The sequence below is a fragment of the Neomonachus schauinslandi genome, chromosome 6, assembly GCF_002201575.2.
Source record: "Neomonachus schauinslandi chromosome 6, ASM220157v2, whole genome shotgun sequence".
Classification (NCBI taxonomy): Eukaryota; Metazoa; Chordata; class Mammalia; order Carnivora; family Phocidae; genus Neomonachus; species Neomonachus schauinslandi.
The window spans coordinates 65,596,140-65,612,308 of NC_058408.1; the positions used below are offsets into that span (position 1 = coordinate 65,596,140).

General features: G+C 38.9%; 1 protein-coding gene across 8 annotated transcripts in view; it reads left to right on the forward strand.

Annotated features, from left to right (window-relative positions):
- The window catches only part of CDC42BPA (CDC42 binding protein kinase alpha), a 330,947-nt gene that overhangs the window by 181,775 nt on the left and 133,003 nt on the right, over positions 1-16,169 (forward strand). For all 8 annotated transcript variants that reach the window (XM_044915969.1, XM_044915970.1, XM_021689881.1 and 5 more), the window contains exon 11: positions 3,502-3,624. In XM_044915969.1, the coding sequence (XP_044771904.1) occupies positions 3,502-3,624 (123 nt within the window). The remainder of the gene's footprint in view (positions 1-3,501; positions 3,625-16,169) is intronic.

Consider the following 16,169-nt stretch of genomic DNA (forward strand, 5'->3'; position numbering starts at 1 on the left):
TCATGATCCTGGAGTCCCTGGATCGAGTCCCGCATCGGGCTCCCTGCTCGGCAGGGAGTCTGCTTCTCCCTCTGACCCTCCCCCCTCTCATGTGCTCTCTCTCATCCTCTCTCTCAAATAAATAAATAAAATCTTTAAAAAAAAAAGAGAGAGAATGGTGTACTTGAAATCAAGATTTGGGAGGCCGTACAGTTACTAAATAATGGGAAAGTGTACATTAGTAGCATTTCTCCATAGGCAAACTACTAGTATTCAGGGCAGGGTGATTCTTTGATGCAGGAGACTTAAACATTCTGTAAGATACTGAGCTTTCTTGGTCCCCAGACACTAAATACCTTTTTTTTTTTTTTTAAAGATTTTATTTATTTGACAGAGAGAGACACAGTGAGAGTGGGAACACAAGCAAGGGGAGTAGGAGAGGGAGAAACAGGCTTCCCGCGGAGCAGGGAGCCGGATGCGGGGCTCGATCCCAGGACCCTGAGATCATGACCTGAGCCGAAGGCAGATGCTTAACGGCTGAGCCACCCAGGCACCCCGACACTAAATACCTTTAATCATCTCCTACCTACACCTGTGTCAACATCCCCCACTCCCTGCTATGTGCACACATACACATTTCTTTTTTTTTTTTTTTTTAAGATTTATTTATTTATTTATTTGACAGAGACAGAGACAGCAAGAGCAGGAACACAAGCAGGGGGAGTGGGAGAGGGAGAAGCAGGCTTCCTGCTGAGCCGGGAGCCTGATGTGGGACTCGATCCCAGGACCCTGGGATCATGACCTGAGCTGAAGGCAGTCGCTTAACCAACTGAGCCACCCAGGCGCCCACACATACACATTTCTAAGCTCAGACGAGGTGAGAACCACGGGTCTAGGGTGTGACCAGTAGATTTGGTGGTTTTGCTGGAGACCAGCTAGGTTGTTTTGGGCTGCAAATCCTAGAATTCTTAAATAATACAGATTTGTTATCTCATTTGGGAAGTCAGAAGTAGGACCATTTCAGTGCCGATAGTGGGGTTAGCTTCTCTGTGATTTTCATGGCTTTCCTCTCATGATTCTCCCGTACTGCTAAAATTCCAGATCACGTCTGCACATATGTGGAGACCAAATGAAGGCTCGCTTCCTTTCATCCATCTCTCCATCTGTAGGAGACTTACCCTTTCCAGGAAGCCCCCTCGGGGACTTCTTCTCAAGGGACTAGTAGTTCTGACTAGGTCACATACCTAATTCTTAACCAACTGAGCCACCCAGGCGCCCGGTCACATACCTAATTCTTAACCAGTACTGGCAACAAAGGATGGGTCCACCATGATTGATTTAAACCATCTTCAGTTTTGGCCAGCGCCTACCTTGTCAGTGCACCTGAATTTGGTTCAGAAACAAGAGGGTAAAAAGCCCCAACTGTGTCTGCACGGGGGATTTGTGTGTCCGAGAAGCCAGAGTGTTGGGTGGATTGTCTGTTTTGATATTAAAGTTAATAAGAATAATAAAAAGGGTTGTAATAGAAAGAAGGGCAATGAACAATGTGTGAAATTGTTAGTCAAAGACAGAATAAGAAAGACAATGGATAATAACTTCAGCAGATGAGTAATGGGCATTTTAGCTGACTGGGATTTACGGGGTGGACAGAAGTAGCAAGGAGAAGCCAAGATGCCTACCCACCTCCATACCCTGCAGGACGTGGAGTCTAGGAGGAAAAGGAGCTGTTACTGGTATCCACTGGCTATTTTTGTATCTTCCTTTTTCTACTCCTAACTTAGGTATCTTTCTAATATATAATTTTTTTGAGAGCGAGAGCATGCATGCACATGCGTGCGTGTGGTGGTGATAGGGGCAGAGAGAGAGAGGGAGAGAGAGAGAATCTTAAACAGACTCAGCACTGAGCATGGAGCCCCACATAGGCGGGGCTCAATCTCACCACTCTGAGGTCACGACCTAAGCCAAAATCAAGAGTTGGTCACTTAACTTACTGAACTGCCCTGGTGCCCCCTTAGATATCTTTTTAAAATAAATAAAGGATGTTCTTTTAAAGATAATAAGTACAAAATGCATTGATACTTACCGTGTTTTGAAACCGAAAAGTATAAGAAGTACTTACTGAATGTAGAAGATCATGGTTGGATGCACAATAGGTACATCTTGCACCTTTAATTCAAATTAACCAATATTTATGAATACAAATACCATGATACTATTCTCTGTGCATATGGTGAAAATTAGTTAGAAAATCTCCCTCCTCTGAAGACCACAATATTTTGGAGCTTGTGTGTGTGTGTGTGTGTGTGTGTGGTGTGTGTGTGTGTGTGTGTATACATGTGTATATACATCTATGTATCTGTGTATATACACATACACACATACATAAAACATAAGTAATACATATAAGTAATAAAGCATATAAGCAATATGTTATATAAAGCAACATATAAATAATATAAGTAGTATAAAACAATCAGTAATGATTTGTACTCACCAAAAATTATGGTGAATAGAGTCTTACTATTGCAAACCCTCCATAAGATAGCACAATAACTATTTTAGAACAAGGGTGGTTTCATTTCTGATAAAATTCTTTAAAGTTTTCTTTTTTCCATATCTTCTGATAATATCTGGGAATAAACCTCAGTAGAGTTAATGTTTCTTGAATACCTTGCATCTTCTGATTAGAACCACAAGAATAGTAATCTCTATTTTAGCTAAATTGATGAGCTGAAGTCATCTGTAGGTGGCTTCAACTTTCATACATGAAATTTGGGGGCCAGCATTTCTATATATTATATGCACTTGACCCTTGAAACAATGCGGTTTGAACTGGGTGGGTCCTGTAGATTTTTTTTTTTTTTGTAAATACAGTACAGTGAATGTGTTTTCTCCTCCTTATGATTTTCTCAGTAACATTTCCTTCTTTTCAGCTTACCTGATCGTAAGAATACAGTGTGTAATACATATAACCTACAAAGTATGTGTCAATCAACTGTTCGTGTTATTGATAAGGTTTCTGGTCAACAAGAAACTCTCAGTAGTTAAGTGTTTGGGTCAGAAGTTATACACAGATTTTCTACTGCATGGGGGGGTTCAGTGCCCCCAAACATCCCCCCCCTGCATTGTTCAAGGTGAGCTGTATTAAATCTCTAAACCTACCTTGACACACCAGACTCTGGTTTTAATGCATCATCTGACACAGGAAGTTTTTGGGGTTATTACATGATGAACGGGGGCTGAATGGTTGTTGACTCAGTGGTAGACTGTACCAGCACTGTTTGAAATGGAAAATCTCACATGGTAGTAGGCAGATCCTTTCCTACATCTGTTATACTTTTAAAGAAACATGCATTGGAGTTTTGATATTTAATTGTGATGTGTTTACCCGCTTTTTGTTGATGCGAGGATGTTTTGATCAGAATTATGTAAGGATTTCTCTAGAAAGAAATATATTGCTATTAGTTTTAAAAATTTAAGATATGGCCATATTTCTCATTTTTTCTTTATTTTTTTTTTAAGAGTCAACACAGACTGTTCAAGCTCTACAGTATTCAACTGCTGATGGTCCATTAACAGCAAGCAAAGATTTAGAAATAAAAACCTTAAAAGAAGAAATTGAAAAACTAAGGAAACAAGTAAGAGGTAAATTTCTGTGATTCACTATTATTTCACTTTAGTGGTTTTTAAAAAAATGTTTTATTGACACAAGGCATTTATCGAGTGCCTGTCATGTGTTACGTGATGTGAGCTCTAGGGCCATGAGGGAAGAGCAAGTAAGAATGGTTTCTGCTTGGGGTGCCTGGGTGGCTCAGTTGGTGAAGCGCCCAACTCTTGATCTCAGCTCAGGTCATGATCTCAGGGTCGTGGGATCGAGGCCCACGTCGGGCTCTGTGCTTGGAGCCTGCTTAAGATTCTCCCTCTCCCTCTGCCCCTCCACCTCCTAGCCCCAGCCTGGCACATGCGCACTCTCTCTTGCTCAAAAAAAAAAAAAAAAAAGAAAAGTTTCTCCTTCCAAGGAGCTCACATTTTGGTCTGGTGAAAAAATAGTTTTTGCAATACATGTGGAAAGGCTATGAGAAAAAGAAACACAGGTACGTGGAGAGTATTTAGGAGGGGCACCTAACCATGATTTAAGTTAACAAAGATGACGTTTTTGAAAGACCTATTAGTTTGTGACATTTAGTTGGAATTTGTCTGGCTGAGCATGTATATGAATCAGGGAAGGAGTGTTAGGAGTGAGGAAGAAGGGTAGTGTAGACAAGGGAACCAGATGTATGCAGACATCAAGGCATGTGAAAATTTATTTTCTCCATAACAATTCCTTTCAGCATATTGATGAGATTTAATTAAAATTAATTTGGACAACTGTTGATATGCCTATTACATGCATTTATGCATGTATTCTGTTCATTCAACAAATATTTGTTGAACACCTGCTGTGTACCAGGTGTTGTTTTAGGCTCTTGGGATGCAGTACCAAACAAAATTAATAAAATCTTTGTTTTGCTGGGGTGGAAGGCACACAACAGACCTAAAACAATAACTATATAACTTTGTAAATGATACAGTATGTTAGAAGGCGCTAAGTACTTAAACACAGAGCAGAAGAAGAATGGGTCAGAAGTACAAGATGAGGAGTTTTATAATTTTAGGTAGGGTGGTGTGGGTGTAAGCCTCATTGAGGAGGTAACATGTGAACAAAAACTTGAAGAAGGTAAGGGCTTAGCTGTGCAGTTAAATGGGAAACACATGTCCGAGGCAGAAGGACCAGCCAGTGCAAAGGCCCTGAAGTCAGAATGTGACTCATGAGTGCAGTTAGGACCCAGAGGACAGCATGGCTGGAGCAGGAGGAGCAAGCAAGAGAGTGGAGGAAGGGAGGCCAGAGAAGTAAAGGGTTGGGGAGGGTTTGTGGCCTGATCCGTAGAGTCTCACCGACTCTTACAAGGTTTTTGGCTTTTTCTATCAATGTAATGGCAGCCTTTTTCAGTCAGGGTTTAGAGTCATGGCACCTTAGCTAAGTATAAGGAAAGAGAGAGAAAAAGGTACTAGTTTAGCTAGGATCGTCAGGCCTCCAGAAATACCATTTTAAGACAAAAATAAGTGAAGAAGAAGAAGAAAGAATCTCGTATAGGGTCTTTTATAAAAAGAGCTGTTTAAAATGCCACATTAATACTTTGCTTGTATTAAATATACATGGAGCTCTTAAATTTGAAATTTATGCTGTCCTTTTTTTTTAAAGATTTTATTTATTTATTTGACAGAGAGAGACACAGCGAGAGCAGGAACACAAGCTGGGGGAGTGGGAGAGGGAAAAGCAGGCTTCCTGCCGAGCAGGGAGCCCGATGCGGGGCTCAATCCCAGAACCCTGAGATCATGACCTGAGCGGAAGGTAGACGCTTAACAACTGAGCCACCCGGGCGCCCCATGCTGTTCAATTTTTTTTAAGTGGCTCTCTTCCTAAGAAATATCTCTTTATCAAATTTCTGTAACTTTATCTTTCTAAAATTAAGGTAGATTAGGAATATGATAAGCAGAATCCTTCACTTTGCTATCAACAATAAAGCATTGATAGCAGTGAATGAGTTATTTGACACTGAAAAAGTAGTAAAAGCACAAGAGCAGCTGGGATGGTCAGTGATTTATCTTCAAAGAGGTTATGTGGATTGGGATGACTTCCTCATAAGCCCATCTTATTAGCTCTAAGAGGGTTTTTTTTTTTAATTGATTCCTTAGGATTTTCTGTGCAGATCCATCATGCGTCTGCAAATAGGAACAGTTGTATGATCTGTATGCCTGTTTGATCTGTATGCTTTTTATTTCCTTTTATTGCATTGGCTAGAATTTGCATAACTATGCTAAAGAAGAGTGGTGAGAACAGACATCCTGGCTTTCTGAGGGGGAAGCATTCCGTCTTTCACCCTTAACTGTAATACTAGCTACAGGTTTTTTATTGACACTTTTTACCATGTAAGAAGTTCCCATCTAGGGGCGCCTGGGTGGCTCATTCTGTTAAGCATCTGCCTTCGGTTCAGGTTGTGATCCCAGGGTCCTGGGATCAAGCCCCATGTCGGGCTCCCTGCTCATGGGGAAGCCTGCTTCTCCCTCCCCTCCCCGCCCACCCTGCTTGTGCACTCCCTCTCTCTCTCTCTCTTTGAAAAAGTAAAAAAAAAAAAGTTCCCATCTAGTCCATCTAGTCCTGTATTTCTAAGGTTTGTTTGTTTGTTTTTAATCACAAATGGTTGTTGAAATTTGTCAAGTATCTTTTCTCCATTTGTTGATATTCATATGTGATTTTTTTTTCTTTAATTAGCCTGTTAATATGGTGGATTAGATTGGTTGATTTTGAAATTATTGAACCAAACTTACATCCCTGGAATATACACATCACTGGTCATGGTGTATAATTATTTTTATATATTACTGAATTTTATTCCTAGTATTCTGTTAAGGATTTTTGCATCTGTATACGTGAGAGATACTGGCCTTTGTTTTTCTTTCCCCTCCCTCCCTCCTTCCCTCCCTCCCTCCTTCCCTCCCTTTCTTTCTTTCTTTCTTTCTTTCTTTCTTTCTTCTGTCTTTGTTTTTGTTCTTTTGTTTTTTTGTTATTGAGATACAATTGACATACAACATTATATTAGTTTTAGGTGTACACATAATGATTCAGTATTTGTATATATTGTGAAATGATCACCAAAGGAAGTCAATGATCACCAGTACACATAGTTACAGAATTTTTTTCTTGTGATTAGAAATCTTAAGAGCTACTCTCTTAACAACTTTTAAATATATAGTACGGTATTATTAACTGTAGTCCTTCAGCTGTACATTACATTCGCAAGACTTACTTATTATATAACTGCAAGTTTGTACCTGTTGATCACTTTTACCCCTTTAACTTGCCCTGCACCCCTGCCTCTTGCAACCACCAATCTCTTCTCTGAGTTCAGGGGTTTTGTTGTTTTTTTTTTTTAGATTCCACATATAAGTGAGATCATACAGTATTTGTCTTTCTTTGACTTATTTCACTTAGCATAATTCCCTCAAAGTCCATCCATATTGTTGCAAATGGTAAGGTATTCTTCATTTCAGTGGCTCAGTAATATTCCATTGTACATGTACCCCACATTTTCTTCATCCATTTGTCCATCAGTAGACATTTAGGTTGCTTCTATGTCTTGACTGTTGTGAATAATGCTGCACCGTTTGGTGTATGTTTATGGAAATGCACATATCTTTTCAATTCACTGTTTTTGTTTTCTTTGGATAAATAAAAGTGGAATTGCTGTATCCTATGGTAGTTCTATTTTTAATTTTTTGAGGAACCTCCTTACTGTTTTCCAAAGTAGCTGCACCAATTTACATTTCCACCAACAGTGCACAAATATTCCCTCTTATCCACATCCTTGCCAGCATTTGTTATTTGTTTTTTGAATGACAGCCATTCTAATAGGTGCAAGGTGATCTCTCACTGTGGTTTTTATCTGCATTTTCCTGATAATTTATGATGTTGTACTTTTTCATGTACCTGTTGGCCATCTGTATGTCTTCTTTGGAAAAAATGTCTATTCAGATCCTTTGCCCATTTTTTAAATTGGATTGTCTGTTTGCCATTGAGTTTTATGAGTTTTTAAAATATATTTTTGGGGTGTCTGGGTGGCTCAGTCGATTAAATGTCTGCCTTCGGCTTTCATGATCCTGGGGTCCTGGGATCAAGCCCTACATTAGGCTCCCTGCTCGGTGGGGAGCCTGCTTCTCCCTCTCCACACCACCCCCCCTCCCTCTCATGCTCTCTCTCACTATCTCTCTCCCTCTCTCTCTCTCAAATAAATAAATAAAATCTTTTAAAAAATAATAAATAAAATATATTTTCAATATTAACCCCTTACCAGATATATGATTTGTGAATATTTTCTCTCATCCATTGGTTGCCTTTTTATTTTGTGGATGGTTTCCTTTGCTGTTCAGAAGTAAGTTTGAGGTAGTCCCACTTGTTGGTTTTTGCTTTTGGTGGTCCTTGTGTGGCTGTGGTATCAGTGTAATGCTGGCCTCATAAAATGAGTTTGAAAGGATTTCCTCCTCTTCCATTTTTTAGAAGAGTTTGAAAAGGATTGGTATTAATTCTTTTTAAAATGTTTGGTAGAATTCACCAGTAAAACTATCAGGTCATGGGTTTTTCTTTCATCATCCTTACTCATTATTGATTTGTTCAGATTTTTTAACTTATTCACGATTTGGTCTTACTTGGTTGTATGTTTCTATAAATTTATCAATTTCTTCTAGGTTATCCAGTTTACTGGCATGTAATCATTCATAGTAGTCTCTTATGACCTTTGTATTTCTGTGCTGCTCATTTAATTATTTCCTCTTTCATTTCTGATTTTAATTTATATAAGTCTTCTCTTTTTTTTAAGCCTACCTAAAATTTTGCCAATTTTGCCTATCTGTTCAAAAAACAATCTTCGTTTCATTGATCTTTTCTTCTGTTTTCCTGATGTTTATTTCATTTATTGCTGCTCTGATCTTTGTTAATTCCTTTCTTCTGCTACAACTTTAGGTTTAGTTTGTTCTTTTTCTAGCTGTTTGATGTATAAAGTTAGGTGTTTGAGACCTTTCATTTTTTTTTAAAGACTTTTTTTTTTTTTTTTGAGAAAGAGAGCGAGAAAGAGCATGAGAGGGGAGAGGGTCAGAGGGAGAAGCAGGCTCCCTGCCGAGCCAGGAACCCGATGTGGGACTCGATCCCAGGACTCCAGGATCATGACCTGAGCTGAAGGCAGTCACCCAACCAACTGAGCCACCCAGGCTCCCCGAGACCTTTCATTTTTTAATGTAGGTGTTTATCACCATGAATTTCCTTTTTAGAACTGCTTTTGTCATATTCTATGAGTTTTGGTATATAGTATTTCCATTTTTGTTTGTTACAAGATATTTCTTGATTCTCTTTCATTTTTGTGATCCATTGGTTGTTCAGGAGTGTATTGTTCAATTTCCATATTTTTATGAGTTTTCCAGTTTCCTCCTTCATTGATTTCTAGTGTCATAATTTTGTGCTTAGAAAAGATCCTTGTTATGATTTCAGTTTTTGCTAAATTTCTTAAGACTTGTTTTGTAGGCTAACTTTTGATGTATCCTGTTCCATGTGTGTTTGGGAAGAATGTATATTCTGCTGCTGTTGGATGGGATGTTCTGTATATGTCTGTTAGATCCATTTGGTCTGTAGTTCACATTCAGTGTTTCCTTACTGATTTTCTGTCTGAATGATGTATACATTGTTGGAAGTAGGGTATTGAAGTCCCCTGCTATTATTGTATTGTCTGTTTCTCCTTTCACATCTGTTGTATCTATTCAGTATATTTAGGTGCTACAGTAGTGGGTGCATATATATTTATAATTTTCCTATCTTCTTGATGATTTGGACTTTTTATTCTTACACAATAACTTTCTTGTGTCTTGTTACTATTCTTCACTTAACATTTATTTCGTCTAAGTATAGCTACCCTTGTTCTCTTTGTTTCCACTTGCATGGAATAATATCTTGTCAGATCCCTTCATTTTGAGTCTGTGTCTCCTTAAAGCTGAAGTGAGCCTTTTATAGGCAGCATCTAGTTAGGTCTTGTTTTTTTAATCCATCCAGCCACTCTAGGTCTTTTTGTTAAGAGAATTGAATCCATTTGTATTTAAAGTAATTATTAATAGGTAAGGATTTACTAATGTCATCCTATTAATTGTTTTCTGGTGTTTTATAGTTCCTTGGTTTCTTTCTTCCTCTCTTACTGGCTTCATTTGTAAATTGATGATTTTTTGTAGTGTTATGCTTTGATTCCCTTCTCTTTATCTGTTGTGTACCTCCTGTAGTTGTTTGCTTTATGGTTACCATGAGGCTCACATAAAATCCTTAGTTATAACAGTCTGTTTTATGTTGATACCAATTGTTTATTTTCCTGGTTTATTTTATAATTGCTTTAAGTATTTTTCTTCATATGTTTTAGAAGCACATAAGACGAGGGTATAATATTTCCTGTAACTGTAAAATATAATTTAGAAAACAAGAGGAGATGCGGATTTACCCATACTTTATATACAGTGCTCTTTCTTTCTTCCTGATATTGCTGAGCTCTTTGTTCTGTTGTTTGTTTTCTCTTTAGATAATTTCCTTTAGCCATTTTTCTTTAAGACAGCTTTGCTATCAGCAAATTCTCTTAGCTTTTATTCATCTGAGAATGTCTTAATTTTCTCTTTATTACTAAAGAATATTTTTGCAGAGCATAGGATCCTAGGTTGATAGTTCTTTCGTTTTAACATCTGAAAAATATTGTACCATTTCCTTAGGACTCCCTCATTTTTGAGGAGAAATTCACTGTTATTCTGAGTATTTATCTAAGGTGGTATTTTTCTCTGGCTGCTTGCAAGGTTTTTCTCCTTTTATAGTTTTCTGATGTTTAATGGTGTGTTTTGGCATGAATTTCTTTGGGTTTATTCGGTTTGGGATTCGTTCACCTGGAATCTGTAGGTTTATGTGTCTTGCTAAATTTGGGATGTTTTTAGACCTTACTACTTTGAGTACTTTTACAGACCTACCTACTTTCTCTTCTCTTTCTGGGACTCTGATAACATGGATGTTAGATCTTTTGTTATCAGCTCACAAATATTTGGGTCTCTGTTCATTTTTGTTTTCATTCTGTTTTTTCTCTGCTGTTCAGATTGGTCAGTATCTACTGTCTTATCTTCCATTTCACTGATTCTTTCCACCAATCCCAGTTGAGTCCATCCACCCAGATTTTCATTTTATTTATTTATTTCTAAAATTTCCATTTTGTTTTTTGTAAACTTCTGCTTTTTTGCCGAGACTTCCTATATCTTCGCTTGGGTCTTCTGTTTGTTGATTTATTTCAGATATATTCATAATTGCTCAGTGAAGCATTTTTATCATAACTGTTTTAATGTCTTGTCAGATATATTTTTTAAAGATTTTATTTATTTTAGAGAGAGAGTGAGAGAGCATGCGAGCAGGGGGAGCGGCAAAGGACAAGGGAGAGAAAATCTTAAGCAGGCTCCACACTCAATGCAGAGCCTGACACAGGGTTTGATCTCACAATCCTGAGATCATGACTGGAACCAAAATCAAGCGTCGGACGCTTAATTGACTATGCCACCCAGATGCCCCTTGTCAGATATTTATAGCATCTCTACTATTTCAGTGTCAGCATCTATTGATTTTCTTTTCTCATTCAAATTGAGGTTTTCCTGTTTCCTGATAAGATTTTCAGTTAGTGACTCTGAATCTTATTTAAACCTTCCATTTTAGCTGGCTTTTCCTGCCACCACTTCAGCAATGGTGGATTGCTAGGTTGAAGTAAAAGTTCAGTTTCCCCACTAGGCCTCCCTTGATACCCAAAGAAGGGCTCCTCCTCCTTCCTGGAAGGGGTTGGGTGTTCCAGGCCCCCACCTGGTTTCTACTGACACTGTGGTGGGCCTGGCCTTAATACCGCTGGGCAGTGGTGGACGTTCTTACTTCTTCTGACCTCACCCCAATGTGGGGACAGTGGAGAACCTCACTACTGTTGGGGGAGGGGGTGGAAGTGCTAGTTGGCCACGTGGTCTCCACTGATACTGTGTGTGGGACAGGCTTGTTACCAACCAGTGGGGTTGAATATTCTGGCCCTTTGCTAGTCCTCTCCTTACGGTGTGTTTGGGCACCTCATCATAGCCTTATGTGATTGGAACTCTAGCTCCTCACGTGTCCTTTGCTGATGGACGTGGTCGTGGGCAAGTTGTTTGTGTTGTTTAACATGAGTAGAATGGTTATTTTCTGAAAGTGTTCTGTCTTGTTAGTTTGCTCCTTTCCTGGTCCTTTGGGTAAAAAGTGTAGGCTTTTGTTGGGGCTTGTTGGCATTTCTGCATTGCCAGTTTCAACCCAGGGAACTTCCCACTGTGTTGGTCCAGCATTCCTGACACCACCGTGTCATGTTCCCTTGTCCCTGTCGGTCATCCTTTTCTCTCCAAATTTCAGTTTTCTTATGTTTGTTTTATGTATGATGTCCAAGAGCTTTCGCTGCGGTTAATGGGAAGCGGGAAGTACATCTATTCCGTCTTTCTGGAAGCAGAGGTCCCCTGAGTAAGCTCTTCACGTGTAAACCCCATGACATCACAGCTTCAGCATACATGCTTAGATGTTTTCTATGGATCCCCACTGGTTCCAGGATGAGAGTAAAATTTCTCAGTTGTTTCCAAGGGCCTTCATTATTGCGCATGTATTTGCCTCTCCAGCTTCTCATCTTGTTACTATGCCTCAGCGGCTGATTCCCGCCATAGGACTTCTCTTAGTCCTACTTGATCACCTTCAGAGTTTTCACATTGTTTGTTTTGTTTTATCTCTTTTCTTTCTCCACCCCCTTGTTCTTCCTTCCTCCCTCCCTCCTTTCCTTCCTTCCTCATTAATTCATTTTTGCTTGTTTGCTGGAGACATTCTTCACCTGGCAGTCTTACACTCCTCTATAATACGTTCTACCACTGACATAGTTTTCATTTGAATGTTGCTTTACTTCCCTCACTACTAGACTGTCAGTGTCTTGAAAGTAGGAACTTTGACCATTTTACTCATTGATATGTACATGTGCGTGGAAGAGTGCTTGACACATAAAAATCCCCTAGTCAGTATTTGTTGATGAGTGAATGACGAAGTGGAACTTTGCTCTTGGAAACCTTTGACCACTTCCTGAAGTGTCTTCCTACGTTGTGTCTTTACAGACAGTTCCCAACACACTCATGCCTTACGTACAAATCAGTGGTGCCCGGACGGAGTTACCGTTCAACTCCTGTTGATTGAGATTTCCTTCTTTACTCCTTCCTTCTCCCTAAACTTGTGCTTATATGACTGCTCTTCACTCCTGATGTTTCAGCCTTTCCCAGGGGTGGGACAGAACCATTGAAAATGACGTTGAGAGAAAGGGTAAATCCTCTTTTTAGAATTTTTCCTTCCCTGCCTCTTTTTTCTTGGCCAAGTGCTGGTCTCTGTGCCCTCAATTGCATTCCATCTCTTCAATATCATTCATTCATTTTTAAACCCTTTTTATTGTGGTAAAATATATAGAATATAGAAATTAGCATTTTAACCATTTTTTAAATGTACAGATCAGTGGCATTAAACACATTCACATGCTGTGCGACCATCACCCTCCATCTCCATGGCTTGTCATCTTCCCAAACAGAAACTCTCCACCCATCAAACGCCAGCTCCCCATTCCTCCCACCTCCACCCCCTGGCAACCCCCGTTCTCCTTTCTGTTTCTCTGAATTTGACTAGGAACCTCATATACATGCAGTTGTACAACATCTGTCCTTTTGTAACTGACTTATGTCAGCGCATAGTGTCTTCATAGTGTCCATGTCGTAGCAGGTGTCAGAATGTCCTTCCCAATACAGCGTCCTATTGTGTATATGTAAACACTCCATGTTGTTTATTCATTCATCTGCCAACCAGCGCTGGGTTTGGTTCCCCCTTTTGTTTATTGTAAATAATGCTGCTTTGCACATGAGGTTACATATCTTTGTTCAAGTCCCTGCTTTCTCTTCCTTTGGGCATATAGCAAGAAGTGGGATTCCTGGGTTTATATGGAAATTCTGTGTTTAACGTTTTAGGAATTGCCACACTGTTTTCCACAGCAGCTGTACCATTTACATTCCCACCAGCAACATTCATTCATTCTTAATTCAATCCATAAACATCTTTATGGAATTGCTACTCTGTACCAAAAATTATAGTAGGTTCCAGAGGCATAGTGGTCAGGCTGAGGGTAATTATCATCTGTGTCTCATTCATAATTACACCCACACTGCCTTAAACATTTGACATAAGAGCTAGAGATAAAGCATAGGCTCCCTAGGGACCTGCCTGATGAGTGGCCCCAACTATACTTGTGGCCGTAAAGGGAAAAAAAGTATCTAAATCACCTTCTAAATGATGTTCCTCTAGCTACTTCTTAAGCAAGATCTTTGTGTGAACAAATATGCATCATCGGTGTCTTTATATCTTTTCTTCCAATGGCAGTGTTTTATAATATATTTAAACTCCTGGAACACTTAATAAGTTTGTGACTACTTACAATTAACTTTTTAAAATCTGCTTTCTTCATCATGCTCTAAACTCCCAGGAGGGTAAGACAGTTTCCTTGTGTCCTCTAACAGACACTCAATAAATACTTGTTGACCATCTGCAGATAAAAATAAAAATTCATCCTCTCATTTAATATTTTTCCATGAGAAAATAAAGGAATGGTTTCTTACTTCCTAAATAAAATAATTATTGTAACCTATAATGTGCTTCATAACCCCCTTTCCTTTGTTGCCTTGAGATGGGTGGGTTGTGCCTCCATGTTCTATCTCTTCAGCACTAAACTAACTCTCTTTCCCTCTCTCTCTTTCACTGTCCATCTGTCTGTCTCCCACACACACTATATCATGTAAGTAAAGTATAGAAGAGTGAATGGAAGGAGGGGGGTGAAACTAGGGGAACCTGTTTTCCCCCGTCATGATTCGAAGTCAGATCTCTTCACATCTCAGAAGAGTTCTGGATTATTTTAGGAGTAAGAATGTAGGGAGAAGCTGTGGATTGGGGTGAGATGCTTTGATGGTTCTACCCCGCTGAGTGCTGCCCTTGCCCCATGTGGTTTGCCCGCGCTCCAGTCTGAGTGATTCCCAGAGCTCCCATATCACCTGCCACACATTTGATTTTCTGCTTCATTTATGAAGAGTGTTACACTTGTCTTCTTGACTTGGTCATCTCCTTCAGACGGAGACTCTGTTTTATGTTTCTCTTATATGCAACACAGTGCAAAGAAAACTTATTTACTGTGTGTTAATCCCTTATTAAATCCTCATTACTAACAGATTGAATTTGACAATTGTACTAGCAACAGTGAGCTAAGAACCATTTAGTTGGGATGAGCTAACCCACTTTGCTAGTACTGCTTCTTCTGTTTATTCACTAAAACTGGTGTTTAATTACTCCATCTAAATGGTATGGCTAATCATGGTTCATGAGATCTTTTTTGATAGTCTCTAAGGATTTCTCTTTTTTAAGATTTTATTTATTTATTTGACAGAGAGAGAGCACAAGCAGGGGGAGCAGGAGAGGGAGAAGCAGGATCCCTGCTGAGCAGGGAGCCGGATGCGGGCTCGATCCCAGGACCCTGGGATCATGACCTGAGCCAAAGGCAGATGCTTAACCAACTGAGCCAGCCAGGTGCCCTGTCTTTGAGGATTTCTTTCAAAGTTTTGATCCAATTTACTGTTTGCTGTAGTAAAAGTAAACACTCCTACACCTTAGCCATTTTAGAGTGGTTGGCCAAAATTCAGTGCATTTTGGATTTTTCTTGATTTGGGGTTTTTATCTTGGGGGAATGCAAAATTCTGTGTATATCAAATGCAAGTGTAATACTTCTCTTCATATGGGAAGATTTTATAAATAATCGATTTTGTCTTCTTCAGTTGGTCTATGTGAAAAGTGAAAATGTGACATAAAATTCATATATATACCTAACAACTTCATTGCAAAGCAGCCAAAGCGAAATGGCTGGGATAAAACTGGAATTTAACCTAAACTGAAAGAAGACAATAAACCATCCATGATGGCTGTGAAACCCATCCCACGGAGTCATTTTGCCGTAAACTTTATGTGATGCAGACATTTTATGAAACACTGATTTCATTTTTGTTTCTAACAAAAAGCAGTTGAGATAAGTGAATGACTCAGTAATTTGCAAAAAACTTTAATATGCTAGGGAAGAGCTCTTCAGAGTGCAGGAAAGGAGGTGGACATTCTCAGAAGGGATTACGAAACAGGCCATATGACTACTTCAGACGGACATTGCCTTAACCATAAAATGGGATTGAAGTTAGCTGTGTCACATACTCAATTTTGACTCCAAATTATTAGTAATAACAAATTGTTGAAATCTTAAAAATGTTAAAAACTTAAAAAGAAAAATATCACTTAACAAGGTTTCGAAGAAATTAGTATAAACAGAAAAGTTCCTACATGCAATGCTGAAATTTGAGAAAATGATAAAATATAATTTTCTGAATATGACTACATGTCCTGTGATCTTTAAGATTACACATCCTATAATCTTTTAGTGAAACATTCTTCAAGTGAAATATTTATTAAGACTATTAAAATTATACTATTAGAC